The 16,897-nt window shown below is 45.7% G+C and overlaps 2 protein-coding genes across 15 annotated transcripts in view; both read left to right on the top strand.

The window, feature by feature from the left end:
• Positions 1-16,897, top strand: part of LOC144166588 (uncharacterized) — a 152,050-nt gene that overhangs the window by 94,531 nt on the left and 40,622 nt on the right. For 10 of the 14 annotated variants that reach the window (XM_077696088.1, XM_077696086.1, XM_077696087.1 and 7 more), the window contains one exon: positions 8,517-8,558. The exons of the other annotated variants lie outside the window; for them this stretch is intronic. In XM_077696088.1, the coding sequence (XP_077552214.1) occupies positions 8,517-8,558 (42 nt within the window). The remainder of the gene's footprint in view (positions 1-8,516; positions 8,559-16,897) is intronic. 14 annotated transcript variants of the gene reach the window in all.
• On the top strand, positions 493-6,847 carry LOC144166544 (uncharacterized). Its single transcript, XM_077696043.1, has 2 exons — positions 493-1,140; positions 6,746-6,847. The coding sequence occupies exons 1-2, from the start codon at positions 493-495 to the stop codon at positions 6,845-6,847; spliced, it is 750 nt and encodes a 249-aa protein (XP_077552169.1).

Here is a 16,897-nt window from a genome sequence, read left to right as displayed (position 1 = left end):
CTGATCGCCATTTTATAAACATGGGGATCCGTATGTGCCCCAGCGTATGCCCGTTATTTTGCCGAAATAGCGTGTGTTTGTCCTACGTCACCAAAACGCAAACCTTCTGTACGGCGCATACCCCGTGCAAACAACGCAAATGATCAGCGTAAGCTTATTCTTTGCCTTTGACGGCTAACACTATGCTAAGCTCCCTATTCGATACCCTCTTAGATACTCCTTCCAATCAGTATTTTGTTGGCAACGAGCGAATCGAAACAGTGTCCTCATTTAAATTTCTGGATATATTTTTTACTTCCGATCTGAGCTGGAGCACTCACGTTGAGTACATCACTAGCAAGGCCCTTAAAAATCTTGGATTTCTTAAACGCCGCCTTTTTCAAGCGAACCGCGATACCAAACTGCATGCGTACATTTCTTTAATAAGAACCACATTAAGGTGGGCACGGTGACTGCGCAAAAGCGCAGTTCCCTAATCCGTTTGCCTTTGCCATGCAGATCTACGCCCTCTTCGCCACAGCCCTGCTTTCTGGACTCGTGCTGCCCCAATCTGCAGCCTCACCAATCCCAGCGACTCACAATTGCGGGATCGGCGCAGGCAACTGGTCACGCCACTTCGCTCAGGCTTCGGCGTGTACGGAAGCGACACCCCTCTTCCTTTCCTGCCCTCCCGGATACCTGGACTTATCATGGAAAACAGCATCGCCACCGACATCAGCCGCCGCCTCTAAAGACCATCACTGTCCGCTTTCCCTCTGTGGGCTCGGTGACTGCGCAGCAGCGCAGTTGACTAATCCGTTTGCCTTTGCCATGCAGATCTACGCCCTCTTCGCCGCAGCTCTGCTTTCTGGACTCGTGCTGCCCCAATCTGCAGCCTCACCGATCCCAGCGACTCACAATTGCGGTATCGGCGCAGGCAACTGGTCACGCCACTTCGCTCAGGCTTCGGCGCGTACGGAAGCGCCACCCCTCTTCCTTTCCTGCCCTCCCGGATACCTGGATTCACCATGGAAAACAGCATCGCCTCGTAAATCAGCCGCCGCCTCTCCTATAAAAGACCATCACTGTCCGCCTACCCTCTGTGGGCTCGGTAACTGCGCAGCAGCGCAGTTCACTAATCCGCTTGCCTTTGCCATGCAGGTCAGTAATTCACACAGCCTATTCACTAAAAATCTACTAATTAGTTTTTGATACAGTCACCTAGCTCACAGTGTTGCATTGAAATTGCCGCTGAATGCGCGAGTGTCATTTATTCCTTGTTGCTCCAAGCCGGTGACGTTGAAACAAACCCCGGCCCTGGTGCCATTGAAGAAGTTGCCACCGAGGAGGTGGAGGAGGAAATTATTTTCCCCAAGAGGTCAACCTTCATCTTTTCGCTGGTATTGCGTAGCATCTTGTTTGTTATTTTGTCTTTTCCCGGGGAGGTGTTTCTCGTGAGCTTGGCCAGTGCAGCATCAAGTTCTGCCCGCGTGAATGGCTGATCAAGTTCTGGGTTGGGGTTTCCATTGTAGTCCGGGTGGGTGACGGCTGTTGACGTGGTTTCCCCCCAAAATTTCTTCTTTGCCGCTTCGTTGCCACCGAATTAAAAAAATTATGCGCTGGTCAATGCACCGTTCTCACCGAACTAAAGGAGTTGAAAGATCAGCTGCAATCCACTGATAAAGTAATAAAAGACTTAAGTAATCGGATAACAGATCTTGAGAGCCACTTCAAGTCCCTTTCATCTCTTCAAGTTGAAATGGACAGCCTAAAGGCTACCACACTTCAGATGTCCCACCAGATAGACAGCTTATCTGCCCGAGTGAACGACTCTGAAAATCGCTCCCGCAGGAACAATTTAATATTCTATGGCATTCCCGACACTAACCCTTCCGAACATTTTACTGAACCAGAAAAGCTAGTAATTGCTCTTTGTGCTAATCACATGGAGCTGAATATTGAACCAAATGACATAGAGCGTATCGTCTTGGCCGTCACACTGTAGACAAGGAAAGGCCCATAATTGTAAAATTTAATACTTTTAAACAAAGGACAAGATTCTTTCAAACGGCCGCAAACTCAGAGATACCGAATACAGCGTTGGCGAAGACTTTTCCGCCACAGTTCGAATTGCTCGCAGGCATCTTATCGCTTTCGCAAGGTCCCAGTCCTGTCCATTTATGTTGACCTTCAAAACCCTACGCCTGGGCAAAAAACGCTACATATTTGACGAGTCGACACAAACGGTTAAAGAATTACTATAGCTAGTTCCTCGCAATCCACACGTGCGTCATGGCCCCAGATCCACCCCACGCCCACTACTTTCCCTCTCAGTTATCTTTACTAATATACGCAGTTTTCTATCATGGCGAGACGTCATTTCTAATCTTGTTTCCTCGTCGAGCAGTAACATATTCGTTTTATCAGAAACGTGGCTATACCGTGACATCAGCGACCATGACGTTCTAGCAGACCTTCCAAATTTTACAGTATTTCGCGAGGACCGTATAGATAGGCGAGGCGGAGGCGTGGCTATTGCAATTAGCAAATATATTTCTTGTACTGCAATTAACATTCAGACTGACCTCGAAATTATATGGCTTCTTTGCCACGCCACTCCTGAAACTGTTATAATTGGTGCCTGCTATAGACCTCCCCACAGCACTCCCGATTTTGCTCGCAAACTTAACGACATGTAAATGATTTAACTACTGCATACCCTAACGCCCGCATTCTCCTTTTTGGGGATTTCAATCATCCTCTCATTGGCTGGGTAAACCAAATTACTTTGACGTCAGGAGAACCCGAAGCGCACGACTTTCTTGATGTGTGCCTTAACTTTAACTTTAACCCAACTTGTAACAGAACCAACTCGCGTAACTCATGCGTGCGCCAATAGCCTTGATTTAATACAAACGGATCACCCTCAGAGCCTTTCGTCCATTTCATATCTTCCAGAAATTAGCGATCACAGGGTAATTCATGCTGAATTTACGTTCGCACCGGTGTCTTGTCAGGAATGTAAAAAAAACCATACGTCTTTATGACAAAGGAAATTACACAACTATCATTGATAAACTCCGCTCTTTCTTTCCAACATTCGAATCAATATTCCAAAATAGAACAGTGCACGATAATTGGAAATTATTTACGGACAAAGTGGATTATCTTGTGAGCAAATATATACCCACATTTATTTACAGCCCGACACTCAAAAGACCTAGTTCACCAAAACATTAAAACGCCTACAAAACAAAAAAAAACGCCTCTTTCATTCAGCCAAACAGAAGGGAAGCCAATGCGCATGAGAAAAATACTATGTAGCTGAACATGACTACCTAGGAAAGATATGCGAAGCAAAGCACTCTTTCTATAACTATAACTTGCCGAATTTTCTAAAAGGTGACCCACGCAAGTTTTTTTGAAATAATCAACCCTCACCCAACTTAATTGACTAACTTCACTGATGAAGCCGGCAGACCAGTGAGTGACATTGATTGTGCAAACATCTTTACTAACGCAGTTGGATCAGTGTTCACAAAAGAAACAGGCCTTCCATTTTTCATGCCGACTTCCACTATCGAACTCTTAATGCCATCCATCACATTTTCCGTGTCCGGTATAATATCTATAATAAACAACCTAAAGCTGTCATCCTCCAATGGTGTAGACAATATTAACTCCAAGTTACTTAATAACACTGTAGGTGTCTGTGCCGAATACTTAAAGGGACACTGAAGTGATTTGTAAACAATGCGGGATTACCAGCGCAAATTGTAGTCCGGTGTCCCCAGGCCATGTTTCGACCACCCTGGGCGCGTTTACGCGATTTTATTTAGTAGAAAAATCAATTCGAAAATGCTGTCCTCCTCTCTTTACGCTCGCCCATTTTCTGTGGCATTTTCGAGTGACGTCAGCAGGAGAGGATGTTACAATTGGCTGCGCTACTCAACGGCTCGCCGACCTTCCGCGACCGAGTCAGTCGGCCCACCGTTTAGTCCGCCGGCCGCCGACGGGTCGTCGCAATTCGCTCGATCAGTTGAAACTAAGCCACAACACGTTTGGGAATGGAAGAATGCGTCTTTCTTTAGTACTTCGTTAGTTTGTACACTGTATCTAGCTCCAAGTCAAGGTCGCTTCACACAAGCGCTGCACAAGCGCACATGCGACGCTTCGCTGACTGGTACGCCAGTAGGAAAATATAAGGCCTCTTGAAGGGGGAGAAGAGTGAGCGAAGTCAATATAGGTACTAAGGAAATAAAATCAACTGATATTTTTACCGTACAGCTTAAAACTAGGGTGCGGGAAGCACTTTTTTGCGCTGGGCGAACAAGCAGAGCGGTCAGGAGCACGACTACGCATCTGCGAACGCTTTTCCGTCTACGAAATGCAATTGCTAGACGTGAGCTATTGTGGAAACTCGGGGGACGCTTACTGCACGAGCGCAATACAACAAATAGTCACCTAAGCTGCTTGAAGTTCTGATGGAGGCGAAAAGCAAAAACGCCCGTGTGTACGAGATTTCGGCGCACGTCAAAGATCCCCAGGTGGTCAAAATTAATCCAGAGCCCTCCACTACGGCGCGCCTCATCGCCTGCGTTGCGTCGGCGCGTTAAACCCCACAATCAAATCAATCAAATCAAGCTGCTTGAAGTACTAAAACTAAATAAAAGTTTAAACTGGTTATACATTATATACCTTATATTTTCAATCGCCGCTGGCGGCCGCCCGTGGCCTAGTCGTCTGGGGCGCTTGGTATGTCATCGCAAGTGTTTTGCCAGTCACAAGTTCGAATCGCCGCGGGTACATGCTGTTAACTTTTTCGTTTTTCGCCGATGTTTTCTATACTGAGTTCACCTTTTTTTGGGCCGCAACGTTCATTGCTCCACGAACTAGTCCACAGAACTCGCGCAGGCTGGCACTGCCGCGCGAGCGAGTTCTCGTTGGCGTGCTGTTGCCATAAGCACCGACTGCTTGCGGGCAGTGGGCACAGGCCAGAATCAACAGAGCCTTGGCCTGGTGCGAACACGCTTTTTACGATACAGGCATGAGCGAGGCAAGCTCCAAATATGGGGGAAAAGCGCATGCATTTGAGCGTCTGCGGGGACGCGGAGGGCGTTCGTGCACTGCGTAGGCCTCAGATAGTGAATGCTACGGTTCCAAGCCGTCCTGGGAGGCTTATCTTATGCAATTTAAAGCCGACAACATGGCAGAAGCGCGGTACTACGATAACTGGGATATTGAGAATGCCTATCCAACGACGCCATCGAATGTCAAACATGTTGTTTTACAGACAGAAACCGAAACCAAAACTTGTTTGATTGCTAACATTGGGCATCGTCCAATCACGGCGCCCCCTCCTCCCAACGTCAGAGCTTAGTTTGTGCGGCCGCCGCAAACCGCGCATGGTAGTTTTTCTTGTTTCGCGCCTTGTAAAATAAATGCCGATTTGTCAACCGAATAAACGATGAAAAGTGTGCTAATTTGAGCCAGTCTACACAGTGAAAGCTAAAACGGGAGCTTGACAAATTCACTTCAGTGTCCCTTTAAGTTTATTGTTTTCGCAGTCAGTCGCAGCAGGCCAACTGCCCGACGATTGGAAAAAAGGGAAGGTCATTCCAGTCTTCAAAACCGGTAACAAAACCTCGCCTCTAAATTATCGTCCCATCTCCTTAACTTCGGTGCCTTGCAAAATCATGGAAAACGTCCTATTCACTCACATTATCAGTTTTCTTGATAAGGTTAATTTTTTTCATCCTGCACAACATGGCTTCCGAAAAGGGTTTTCATGCGAAACTCAACTAGCACTTTTTGTCCATGACCTTCATTCTAATCTCGATAATAACCTTCAAACCGACGCCATATTTCTAGATTTCACCAAAGCATTCAATAAGGTACCCCATAAACGCTTGTTACTGAAACTTTCCCACTTAAACTTACACCCCGCAGTGTTAATCTTGATCCAAGAATTTTTAAATAACCGCTCCCAATCTGTGCTTGTAAATAGTCAGCTCTCCAATTTTATTCCAGTTACATCAGGTGTCCCTCAGGGTTCCGTCCTTGGCCCCTTTTTATTTGTATCATATATTAACGACCTCCTAACGAACTTAACTTGTAACATACGCATGTTTGCTGATGACTGCGTTTTGTACCGCACAGTAACTAATGTATCCGATCAAATTAGCCTCCATTGTGACCTTAACCAAGTACAGCGTTGGTGTGAACACTGGCAAATGGAACTTAATCCTACCAAATGTAAACTTATGTCGTTTCTGCGTCGCCATAATCCGCTGACCACTTCCTACATAATTTCTAACATTAATGTTCAACTTGTGCAATCATACAGATACCTTGGCCTAACTTTGTGCAGTGACCTAACTTGGATTGAGCATACCCAGACTATCATTGCAGCTACTAATCGTACTCTCGGCTTCCTAAAATGTCATCTGCGCAACGCACCTCGCCATGTAAAATTACTAGCCTATCAATCCCTCGTAAGAAGCAAGCTCGAATATGCGTCGTCAATTTGGAACCCACACCACGTGTATCTCATTACTGCACTCGAATCACTTCAAAACCGGGCTACTAGATTCATTCATTCCTCATATTCCTATCACATTAGCGTGTCATCTTCAAAAGTAGAAATTGGCCTGTCCCCTGTCTTCCCGCAGCCGCATTGCTATCCTTTGCTTGTTTTATAAACTTTTTCACAGTCCACTTGCAATCGAACCTTACATCTCCCCCCCCCCCCCCCCCCATTTCGCAGATCACATCGCATTGGCCATATCTTTCAAGTTACCCGTCAACGTTCCCGCACCGTTACTTTTGCTGCCTCATTTTTTCTTCGTGCAGCAAAAGACTCGAATGACCTCCCCCACCATATTGCAGCAATCACCTGTCCATAAACATTTATGCATAGCGTCACAAGCCATTTTACAAACTAATTCATGGCTTTTTGGTACGTTTTTTTTAACCCCACCCTTATGTAATGTCCCCGGGAACCTTTAAGGTAATAAAATGAAATGAAATGAATTGAAATTCGAATATGCTTCTGTTATCTGGAATCCACACCAAGCATCCTTTATTAATTCCCTCGAAGCCGTGCAGAACAAAGCTGCAAGATGTATCCTGCATTCATGCTCTTCTGATATAAGCGTATCTGCTCTGAATCGTTCTCTTGATCTGCCTAATTTGGATACCCAAAGAAAATTTTTGCGCTTGTCGTTTTTCACTCCCTTTACTACTATGAGTTATCTTTTCGGTCATCCAATATTTTGCCTGCTCATCACATGTCCTCCCGAACTGATCATGCGCACAAAGTACAGCCGATTTTTGCTAGAACCAAAAAATATCAGAACTCCCCCCTTGCTTTATCAATACCGGAATGGAAACTGCTCTTGGCAAGTCTTGTTCATCTGACAGAATCATCTTCCTTTCAAACCGCGTTGCATTCATTTATCACCCAAAACATTGACTAGTAAGCCTTACGAACTGCTTTCTTGACAAAGTGTTTTGAAGTGTGCATTTTCTGCAGTTTAAGTTGTCTAGTTTAATTTTGTAACGTGCACTAAGTTTGGAAATGTTTAATTTTGTTGTATGTGTGCTTTGCAATTTGACTACGGACGATTTTGATCTTACGGGTTGCTCTTGCTAGCACCTTATACGTAACCCTGTTGCATTACTAACTTAAATGCGTTCATACATGCCCTGTTAAACAAACAAACCCGAGGAAGAACGATGCATGATGGATGTATTCTGTATGTCACGCCTCCTTCAACTGTGAAATTGTGTTGTGTTTCTTTTTAACCCCTTCCCCCCTATGTAATGCCCCACACGGCCCTTTAGGGTACTAAAATAAATAAATAAATAAATGTTTTCACGCGGCATTCGCGCAACTTATTAGCATAACTACTTGTTTTCTGGAAATGTTGCGCATACCTTAAAAGGGGAACCTATTTAAAAGCCTCCATCGTTCAGCCAACTTATATTTCTTCCCGGTTGAGTGCAAACACTTTTCATCCGACACGGGATTGCTCATTCTGGGATCTCAACTATCTGTTAGTCCTGAAATCATATATACCATTGTTAATGGTAGGCCACTTTTGTTATTCTGAGGCGCGTGTGTCGCATGTGGAACATTACTGGTAGCTGCCAACGGACACCGCATTATTTCATGCTCGCATAACGCGGTGTTCTTGCTTTAACGCTAGAGTTTTTACGCGCGCTGTCATCTTTTTGTTAAAGTAACTGCTCTTCGTCTTTCTGGGTTGCCTATGTTATAATCAGTTTATTTATCACATCTAGTCGAGAATGCTGTCAAAATGCTAGGCGGATAATGCCGAATATTTATTTGCTCTTCTGTGTTACTTCAATGTTACTTCTATCTCCTCGCGACTAGTAGCTCTAATATCAAGCTTTCTGGCGATAAAAGTCTTCACTGCAACCAATTCTCTGCCTTTGTTACACGCCTTAGCTAGAATTTCACAGATTTTTCCATCGATTAATTTTCAAATCCGTCTGCCCACTTCAATTTTCAGTCGGGAACGGCGGTAATTCTGGACAAGGAGGTTTGTTTGGCGGTGAGTTATTTTTTGTGCAGATCCTTTTTTTCATCATTCGTGCTTTCATGATTTTGAGCAAGTTGAAGTATTGAAAAAAAAATCAAGTAAAACGACTTTTCGAAGCCGTGCCTGGTTTGCCGGTATTTTAGTTTTTGCAATTCTTAGCATTCTGCATAGATACTTGTTTTTCGTGTTTATTCTCCACGACATCTAAAAAACGAACCACAGCATTCAATTAAGACATGACGTCAAACACTAAACGCTAGCTAGAACTTTCACAGGAGGCGCTTGTGTAGGAGTTACAATCATCGTGGTTCAACTTTAGTCGTGATTTGCTACTAACGCTAGTGCAGTATTAAGGGACCATTCAAGCATCTCCTCATGGGCTTAGTATTTCCAGCGTGTTTAACTAGGCCCTCGCGCTTCACACATTAACGGCATTTTAAGAATTGTCTTTCGAAATTGAATTCTTTCAAACAGATTATGCGTCAGCAAGACAGATTTAGGGAAAGAACTACCGAACACTGGTGCATTTTGGTGTAGGAATGGTCTGCTCAAATGTTAATTCGAGAAAACACTTCACCTAAACGGGCAGACTAAACGGTTCTAGCACCACTAGTGTACTATGCCGGACTGCAAGTGCAGGCCGAGGAACACTGGCTTTAGGGCGCTGTCACTCGGCATAGTTGCGCGGGGTCAGTTTTGCCCCGCGCATACCAATGAATACTTGCTTGACATAAAAGCACAACGTGGTGTTCTCATGACGCCAAAGGCCACAGAATCATGGTAAAATCAGCAGGCACTATTCAAAAACCAACAAAAGGCAACCGAAATTTCTATCGTGGTGGCTCCTACATAGGCGGAGTAAAATGATGTAGCTTCATTCTTGTAGTGCACCGATCTATACCGGGAATACTTCAAGTAGCCTACGACATGATAATAATGGTAAAATAATAGTCTGAATTCAGATAACGAGACACAATGGGTATTTTGGCCAGGTTCTCTTGCATGTAAGAGATTCCTTCGTAGGAGCGCAAGAATTTCTCTTGGGGTCTTACGGGGCAACGTGGGAACCCAAAAAACAACAGGGATCCGGAAGAATTTTTTTTGCCCAGTGATGCTCGGGCGAGCAAAATTGCGCGGGGTTGGGGGAGAAGGGGAAAGGCGCATGCGGTACAACTACTCACGCCATTCAATGACCTTGTTACCGGATTAAGATGCAAGGCATAATCGCAAGACATGCAATAGAAAAAAAACCTTAATTTTAGAAGAAAGGGTCAGCTGAAGAGAGCCTATCAGACCCTGAGAAGCGTGTTCTGTTAGCTGCATAGACTAAAGTGCCAATATCAATCTCCGGTGACAGCTTCCGGTAAGACCAATACAAGCGTCCACAGACCGCAAATAAATATGGGCTATGGTTAACGAACCGTCGGATCGATAGTCTTGGAGTTGTAGACTTCCAGTTAATCGGCAGCTTTATGAGAAATACAGTTGTTTGCGTACCGATTTCGTCAGGTGAGTAATCCACCTTGTTCGTAACATCGGAACTAGCCTTCGATGAAGAAAATGGGGAGAATCAACTTGGGGATAGCAAGTGGTTGAGAAGACAAATACAGTGAAAGCTGGTTAATTCGAACTGCAATAATTCGCATTGATGAATAATTCCAACTTTACGATTTGGTCTCGTCAAGTTTCATAAAAGTCTATGTATAAAAAGCTGTTAATCCGAACCAGAGGGGGTTCTGCAACGAATAATTCGAAGTACGAGCCGCCTCCGGGTGGCTTGGAGGCTGGCGTACGGCTAGAGAAATGCACCGCAAGCCAACACACTACACTGCGTCGCCTCATAAGAAGCTAGAAAGAAGTGGAGAAAGAAGGTGAAAATTCAGAATAAACAATTATTACACCCCTGGCGGACGTTTTAAAAGACGTATTCTTTGCTGGCTGCGTTAGTTTGAACGCGACTGCAGTGCTGTGTGGTGCGCTGGTACTTGGGTTAACCATTTCTCTGTCAGAAACGCGGAATTTCACCCTGCAAGCCACTACAAATAGAGGTGAAAGAGGACAATCCACCGAAGTGGTTACCGCTCGGAGGTCATCGCCGTATTGAATGCCGCCTGTCTTTCTTCTGTGCCGACCGGAAACGGAGGCCTCCGCGCCACTTTCGCTCGTTAACAAAAAGGCGCTGGCCTTCGGTTTCAAAGACGAACAGCAGGCAGTAATCACAGACTTCTTCAAGCATGAAATTGTTGGCATGGCCCTACTGCCTTCTATTGGGTGGATACTTAAGGGGAAAGTTCCATTTAATGGATACTTTCATTACACAAAACTTTTATTTATTTGAGCTGAGATGGTGTCCCTGGTGTCACCTTCGAGTTTTAATTAACGGCCTTTTACTGTATGAATAAGCGGCCTTACAGCCGATCATGCACCTACAAATGGGCGTAGAGCGCTTTTTACTACCCGGGTGCGACGCTTGCTCAAAGCACACATCATGTTGTTCGTATCCGCCGGAGTACCACTCCCCCTTTTTTCCACACTCCAACCTCTGCTGGGCGTTATTCCAGGTTGAGGAAAGCGCGACCTCTGGCTGCATCAGTCGTTGTTACCGTTTGGCGGCGATAACGTATTTTCCAGGAGGCTTAATGGACATGGCTGATAGCGGACGTCTACCACGCAGGAAAAATGATTGATGAACCTAATAACACTATTGCGTTAATATTACCGCCAAAATGTACCAAAAACAAAGTGTTCAGGCAGGCGGCCAGAAAAAGTGACGGGCGATAAGACTATGTTCTCACGGTTATATGTGTTTCGTATGAAACGCTGGGTGGGGGTCTTTTGTTTACAGCTTTGGGATGTTTTTTTCGGTGTTGAAAGAGTTTCCCGCCAGTTGACCGCTCATGACAGGCTGTAGACGTTCGCGTCATGCCCCGGGGGTTGAAAAAGAAGGTCCCCCTTCTCCCCGTGTAGTCTGAGTGGCGCTGGCTACCACCCTCAAGCGTCAGATACAGTTGTAGTAAATATAAATACCCCAGAAAGTGAAGCAGAACACAGTCGCCCAGATAGCCGAATTGGTAAGGCATTCGAGATCTAGTCGAAAGGCGTGGGTTCGGTCCCCACTCTGGGCGCGTGTTTTTCTTTCTTTCTGTCTCACGTAATTAATAAAAATTAATAATAATGTAACGTCACTAACGGTAAAAAAAAAATAGCCTAACCTTCCCCTATGCCTTCTTTGGCGTTCTAGACTGCCGGCATTTCTTTCTGTATTTCCTAACGAGCCCCTCATTTCCAAACCATATTATCGCGCGAAAGCTTAGCGAGGGCCTCGGTTCTGGCAGCCTTGATGCCAAGGTAGCATAAGAGGGTTTCCCGCCAGTTGACCGCTCATGACAGGCTGTAGACGTTCGCGTCACGCCCCGGGGGTTGAAAAAGAAGGTCCCCTTCTCCCCGTGTAGTCTGAGTGGCGCTGGCTACCACCCTCAAGCGTCAGATACAGTTGTAGTAAATATAAATACCCCAGAAAGTGAAGCAGAACACAGTCGCCCAGATAGCCGAATTGGTAAGGCGTTCGAGATCTAATCGAAAGGCGTGGGTTCGGTCCCCACTGTGGGCGCGTGTTTTTCTTTCTTTCTGTCTCACGTAATTAATAAAAATTAATAATAATGTAACGTCACTAACGGTAAAAAAAAATAGCCTAACCTTCCCCTATGCCTTCTTTGGCGTTCTAGACTGCCGGCATTTCTTTCTGTATTTCCTAACGAGCCCCTCATTTCCAAACCCTATATATATATGTCTATATATATATATATATATATATATATATATATATATATATATATATATATATATATATATATATATATATATATATATATATATATATATATATATATATATATATATATATATATATATATATATATATATATATATATATATATATATATATATATATATTTATATATATATATATATATATATTTATATATATATATATATATAAGAGTTGGCAGTCAAGAAAACCTCGGAAAGCAAAGGGGATGATGTGGTAGGTCGTTGAAACAGGTAAATAATTTGGAAAGAAAGAAAGAAAGTGGGGAAAAAATGCCCGCCAGGTGGGATCCACAGTTACGAGTTAGGAACATGAGAAAAAAGAGCGAAACAAGAAAAGAAAAAACGAGAAAAAAATTAACAACGTAATTCCCCCCTCCCCCGTGGCAACAGGGGTGAAAGAGGGGTCAAAACAAGATATGCCCATGTACGTGTTTGACATCGGCAAAAAAATCAGTCACGCGGAACAAAGAAGGTCCAAAGAAGATATACCCATGCACACAAAGGGCGAACATCTGCTTATACACGCCCGTTCTAAGAATCAGGTCAGTTAATTGAAACATGAGACACTTGGCTTTTGTTGGTGAGAAGCAAGGGTCGCGCGCAAAAGCAGTTAGGCAGACAGTTTCGACAGGAAATGAGTGTACATTGGTATACAAAGAGCAGAAAAAAAAGTCCCGGTCAAACAAGTGATGAAAAGAAAGAAAACAGAAGGCAGGTGCACGCGTATGACGCGGCACCGGGCGGTATGCGTCTGGCCGGCACATGGTACCAGTTCAGGGAACGCCGAGGCAGTCAGCAACGAATATTACAAAACAGCAATACAAAGAAGAAATGGGAGCGTAAAGCAATCACAAACGCTCGCGTGCACAAAATGATTACAAGGTGAGAGTGTCAAAGCTAACAATAGTACCACAGCCTTCTACCCAAAACTTGCTTGGGTCAAAACTTGACCCAAAACTTGCTCCAGACTTGCTTGTGAAATTTGGGTTAGTGAAGCCGTTGTGCTGAAAAAACGCAGTTCTAGCACGAAACTATAACCATCTACTGGGGGTCGCCAACTGATGGAAGAATATTACTGAGGGAAAAAAGGAACAGGCATAACACTAGCCTCAGAAATGCAGCCGAAATTTTAGAGGAAATACACGTATGTCAATATATATGTAAATATATGTAAATAAATATATATATATACATATATATATATATATATATATATATATATATATATATATATATATATATATATATATATATATATATATATATATATATATATATGCATGTATGTATGCGTGTGTGTGTTTGTGTCCACTGCCGAAATGTCTTCGTCGAGTGCTCCCTCACCGTAGAAGGCCTACACTACTACTACTACTTCTTGTTCTTCAGGGGGATCAACTGGTGGTCGCTCCTGTAAATGCGTCCTCCACTCCATGATCATCAGTACCTCCGGCATCTTACGCAGCCTGGCCAAACTGCCTTATGATCGCTATGGTAGACTTGCGGTGGAATAAAAGTCTCAGAAAAGTAAAAGTTAGTAAAAACCAGATCAAGGCAACCTTCCCACATGGTAGTAGACAGACAGTGCTAGTTAACCGTACCAGTTAAAACGCGACGAGCATATACAATAAGAGCCAGTTTTGCTCGAGAGTGTCAACGTTAACGTTTGCAGTCATATGGACGGTTCCCATCTCCTGATCTTCTGCATCTTATTGCCACTGAAACGCTTCACCTCGTTCTCGGTAGCATTACGGGCAATGTAAAGTAAGACCAGCGTGACCGAGCCGCACATTTGCAGCGCCAGAGCTTCCTGCTTTTGAAAGCCACCCGCCTTCTCGAGGTAGATCCGCTTAACACCGCGAGCGTTAACTGCGGCATTCGGGTACACGCTAACTCCTCTGGCCGGCCTGTCCAAGATATTCTGATCCGCAATGCACACGCCCCTATCGATCTGCATGCGATTGCCGTTCGACGTCTCCGTACGGCTCAGCAAAGTCGACCTGTGAAGCAGCTCGTCGTGATTAACGTCAGCCGCATGTTGTTGCAGAGACCTCACGCTGAAAGTTCTCCATGACTCAGTTCGCGGTGTCGTCATGTTGGCGACGCTGTTTGCTCAAAAGCACACTTGCACGCACCCGTTTCGAGTCGTCGGCTCGTAGTCACCTATTACATTCTCGCCTCGCAGCGTGGCGCTCTTCTTGATCCGTTGCCTCTTCTACGCGCATCAGGATCTTCCATAATCGAGCTCTCCCATGTGCGGGGCACAGCGCTGGAAAGAGTTCTGCCGCCGAAAATGTCACAAGAAAGAGGCGTTTCCCTGCTGAAGTAGCATTTTCGAAAGCGTAGCTTAGGTAGAAAAACCAGAAAGAAGAAGCCCACGCAGCTAAGCTGGCCAAGCCGCTCACATTATAAGAGAGAGATCAGCTTGGAAGCGGCACCACCTAGCGAAGCCTCCACATTATTAGTGTTGCATGTTACGTCAGGAGCACAAGGCAGGTTGCGCGCAATGGCCTTTCTGTTGATGACATAAAGGGCGAAAAAAAATGGGACACGAGTGCACTTTATTACATGTATTCAAGGAGCATGAACACGCGGTGGAGACGGTGGACCAGGCTGCTGAACAAGCAGTACGGAATATTCGAAGAAGAAAGTGGGACCTATACAGCAGTAAGAAAACCAGTTCAAGGAAGTAGTGACGACGAAGTGGGCACAGAGAATGGCAGCGAAAAAAATACTGAAAACTTGTAGGACAGAGAAACTAGAAATCAGACCGACGGTTTTTATGGCAATACGAGAGTCGGTGCATTGCTCTTTGAAGCACGGGCGGAGTGCCTGAGAACCCGGGCATACACGGGTATCTGCAGGTAACGGGATGAAACGTGTATGCTGCAGCAGTGATCGGAAACTATAGACCATATTGTCAGGGACTGCACAGAGACAGGATCACTGCGGGGCGAGAGGAATGGATGTTGGCGGAGGCTTTGGGATTAAGGGTGACGAGTAGCCTCAACTTTAGGGACATAGAGATGACGAAGAGGCGCTGGAATGGGGGTGGAGGGAAAGTATTTAAGAGGTGGGCACGCAGAGCGAGTAATCACAAGGACGAGAGTTTGGAACAGCGGGGAAGAAAAAAAGGGGGAGGGAGCGAACGGAGTTTGAAAGAGGGGTGAGGGGAAGATGGGAGAGGCAAATCTATAAGGTTAGCTAGGAGTATGGCACGGGAGGGGAATAAAGCAGGGAAATCGGTTGCTGACAACCGACGCCCAGATTAAAAGGGAGAGCGACTATTAATCATCATAATGACTGCGCAAATATTTCTCACTTGTGATTATATCCATGTCTTTCTTCATTCAAAAGCTTCATTTCAAAATTCGAGACGCTGCCTGGTGGCGATGCGCTACAAGATAACCGACAGAACAAAGACGACGCCGAATATGAGCCATAAGGAAAGCGGAGGACGAAAGTATGGCGAAAGCATGAGGGGGAGAGAAGTACGCGGAGGCCGTGCCACATAAGTCCAGCACGCGCTGCGTGACGCACGTGCATCCACAATTTGTTTAGTAATACCGCGGGACCATCGACTGCCGGTATGCCAGCGCCTTATCACGGTCGAAAGCGGCGAAACGAGCGATAATAGATCTCACAGTTCGCATGCAGAGAACGAAGTCCCCAGTGCAACCGTCGTCTGCCAGGGTGTTCCCGCTAGTGTTTCACAACTTTCTTCTTATTACAGTGAACAAGGCGCACGGGAAATATCTGCCACCACCCGGCAATGAAGATCGCCTGTTGATTACCAGCGGAAAGCAGTCATGTCGTGATTCTGGGGACAGCCTAGAAGTCAATGATTGCACTAGCGACTTCTTTATGCTCATGCGAAGTGCGCCATCTATTTCCGCTCGTTGCACCGTTTTCTGCCGTGACAAGGCGCCGACCCAGCCACCGGTCAATGCTCCCACAATAGACAGACAGACAGACAGACAGACAATGAACTTTATTGAAGGTCCTGAGGAGCACTGTCGCCGTTCAGGGCGGCAGCTCTGCGGGCCGCTTCCACGTGGGGACGGGGAGCCCGAGCCTCACCGCCGCGTCGTGGGCCCTCTGGACGGCCCTAAGCTGGTGTAGTACATCGGAGCTCTCCAAGTCGGAACGCCACTCTTCCTCGGTTATGCGTTGAGGGCCCCGAAGTGTGGGACACAGCCAGAGCATACGATCTAAATTGCTACGTTCGCCACAATCCGGGCAGTCCGGTTCAAGAGTGTCCGTGTAGAAGCTGAGAGTGGATAGAGTAGGATAAGACCTGGTCTGCAACATTCTCAGCGTGGCTGCCTGCGGCCTCAAGTGTTTCTCGTGCGGAAGAGGAAACCTTCGCCTGCCCAGCTTATAGTGCTGAATAATCTCGTTGAACGTGAATAAAGTGTCTCTGAAGACCTCCCAACCAATCCCCAAGGAATCACCTCCGTCCGACCCGGCGCGGTGGCTTATCGCGCGCGCGGGTGTGGGCTACCTCAATGAGGTTAGCTCAA

The sequence above is a fragment of the Haemaphysalis longicornis genome, unplaced genomic scaffold (genome assembly GCF_048455015.1).
Source record: "Haemaphysalis longicornis isolate Haplotype H1 unplaced genomic scaffold, Haemaphysalis longicornis Haplotype H1 scaffold_18, whole genome shotgun sequence".
Classification (NCBI taxonomy): Eukaryota; Metazoa; Arthropoda; class Arachnida; order Ixodida; family Ixodidae; genus Haemaphysalis; species Haemaphysalis longicornis.
Note: the sequence above shows the minus strand (reverse complement) of the source record. Positions and strands in the feature narration are given on the sequence as shown.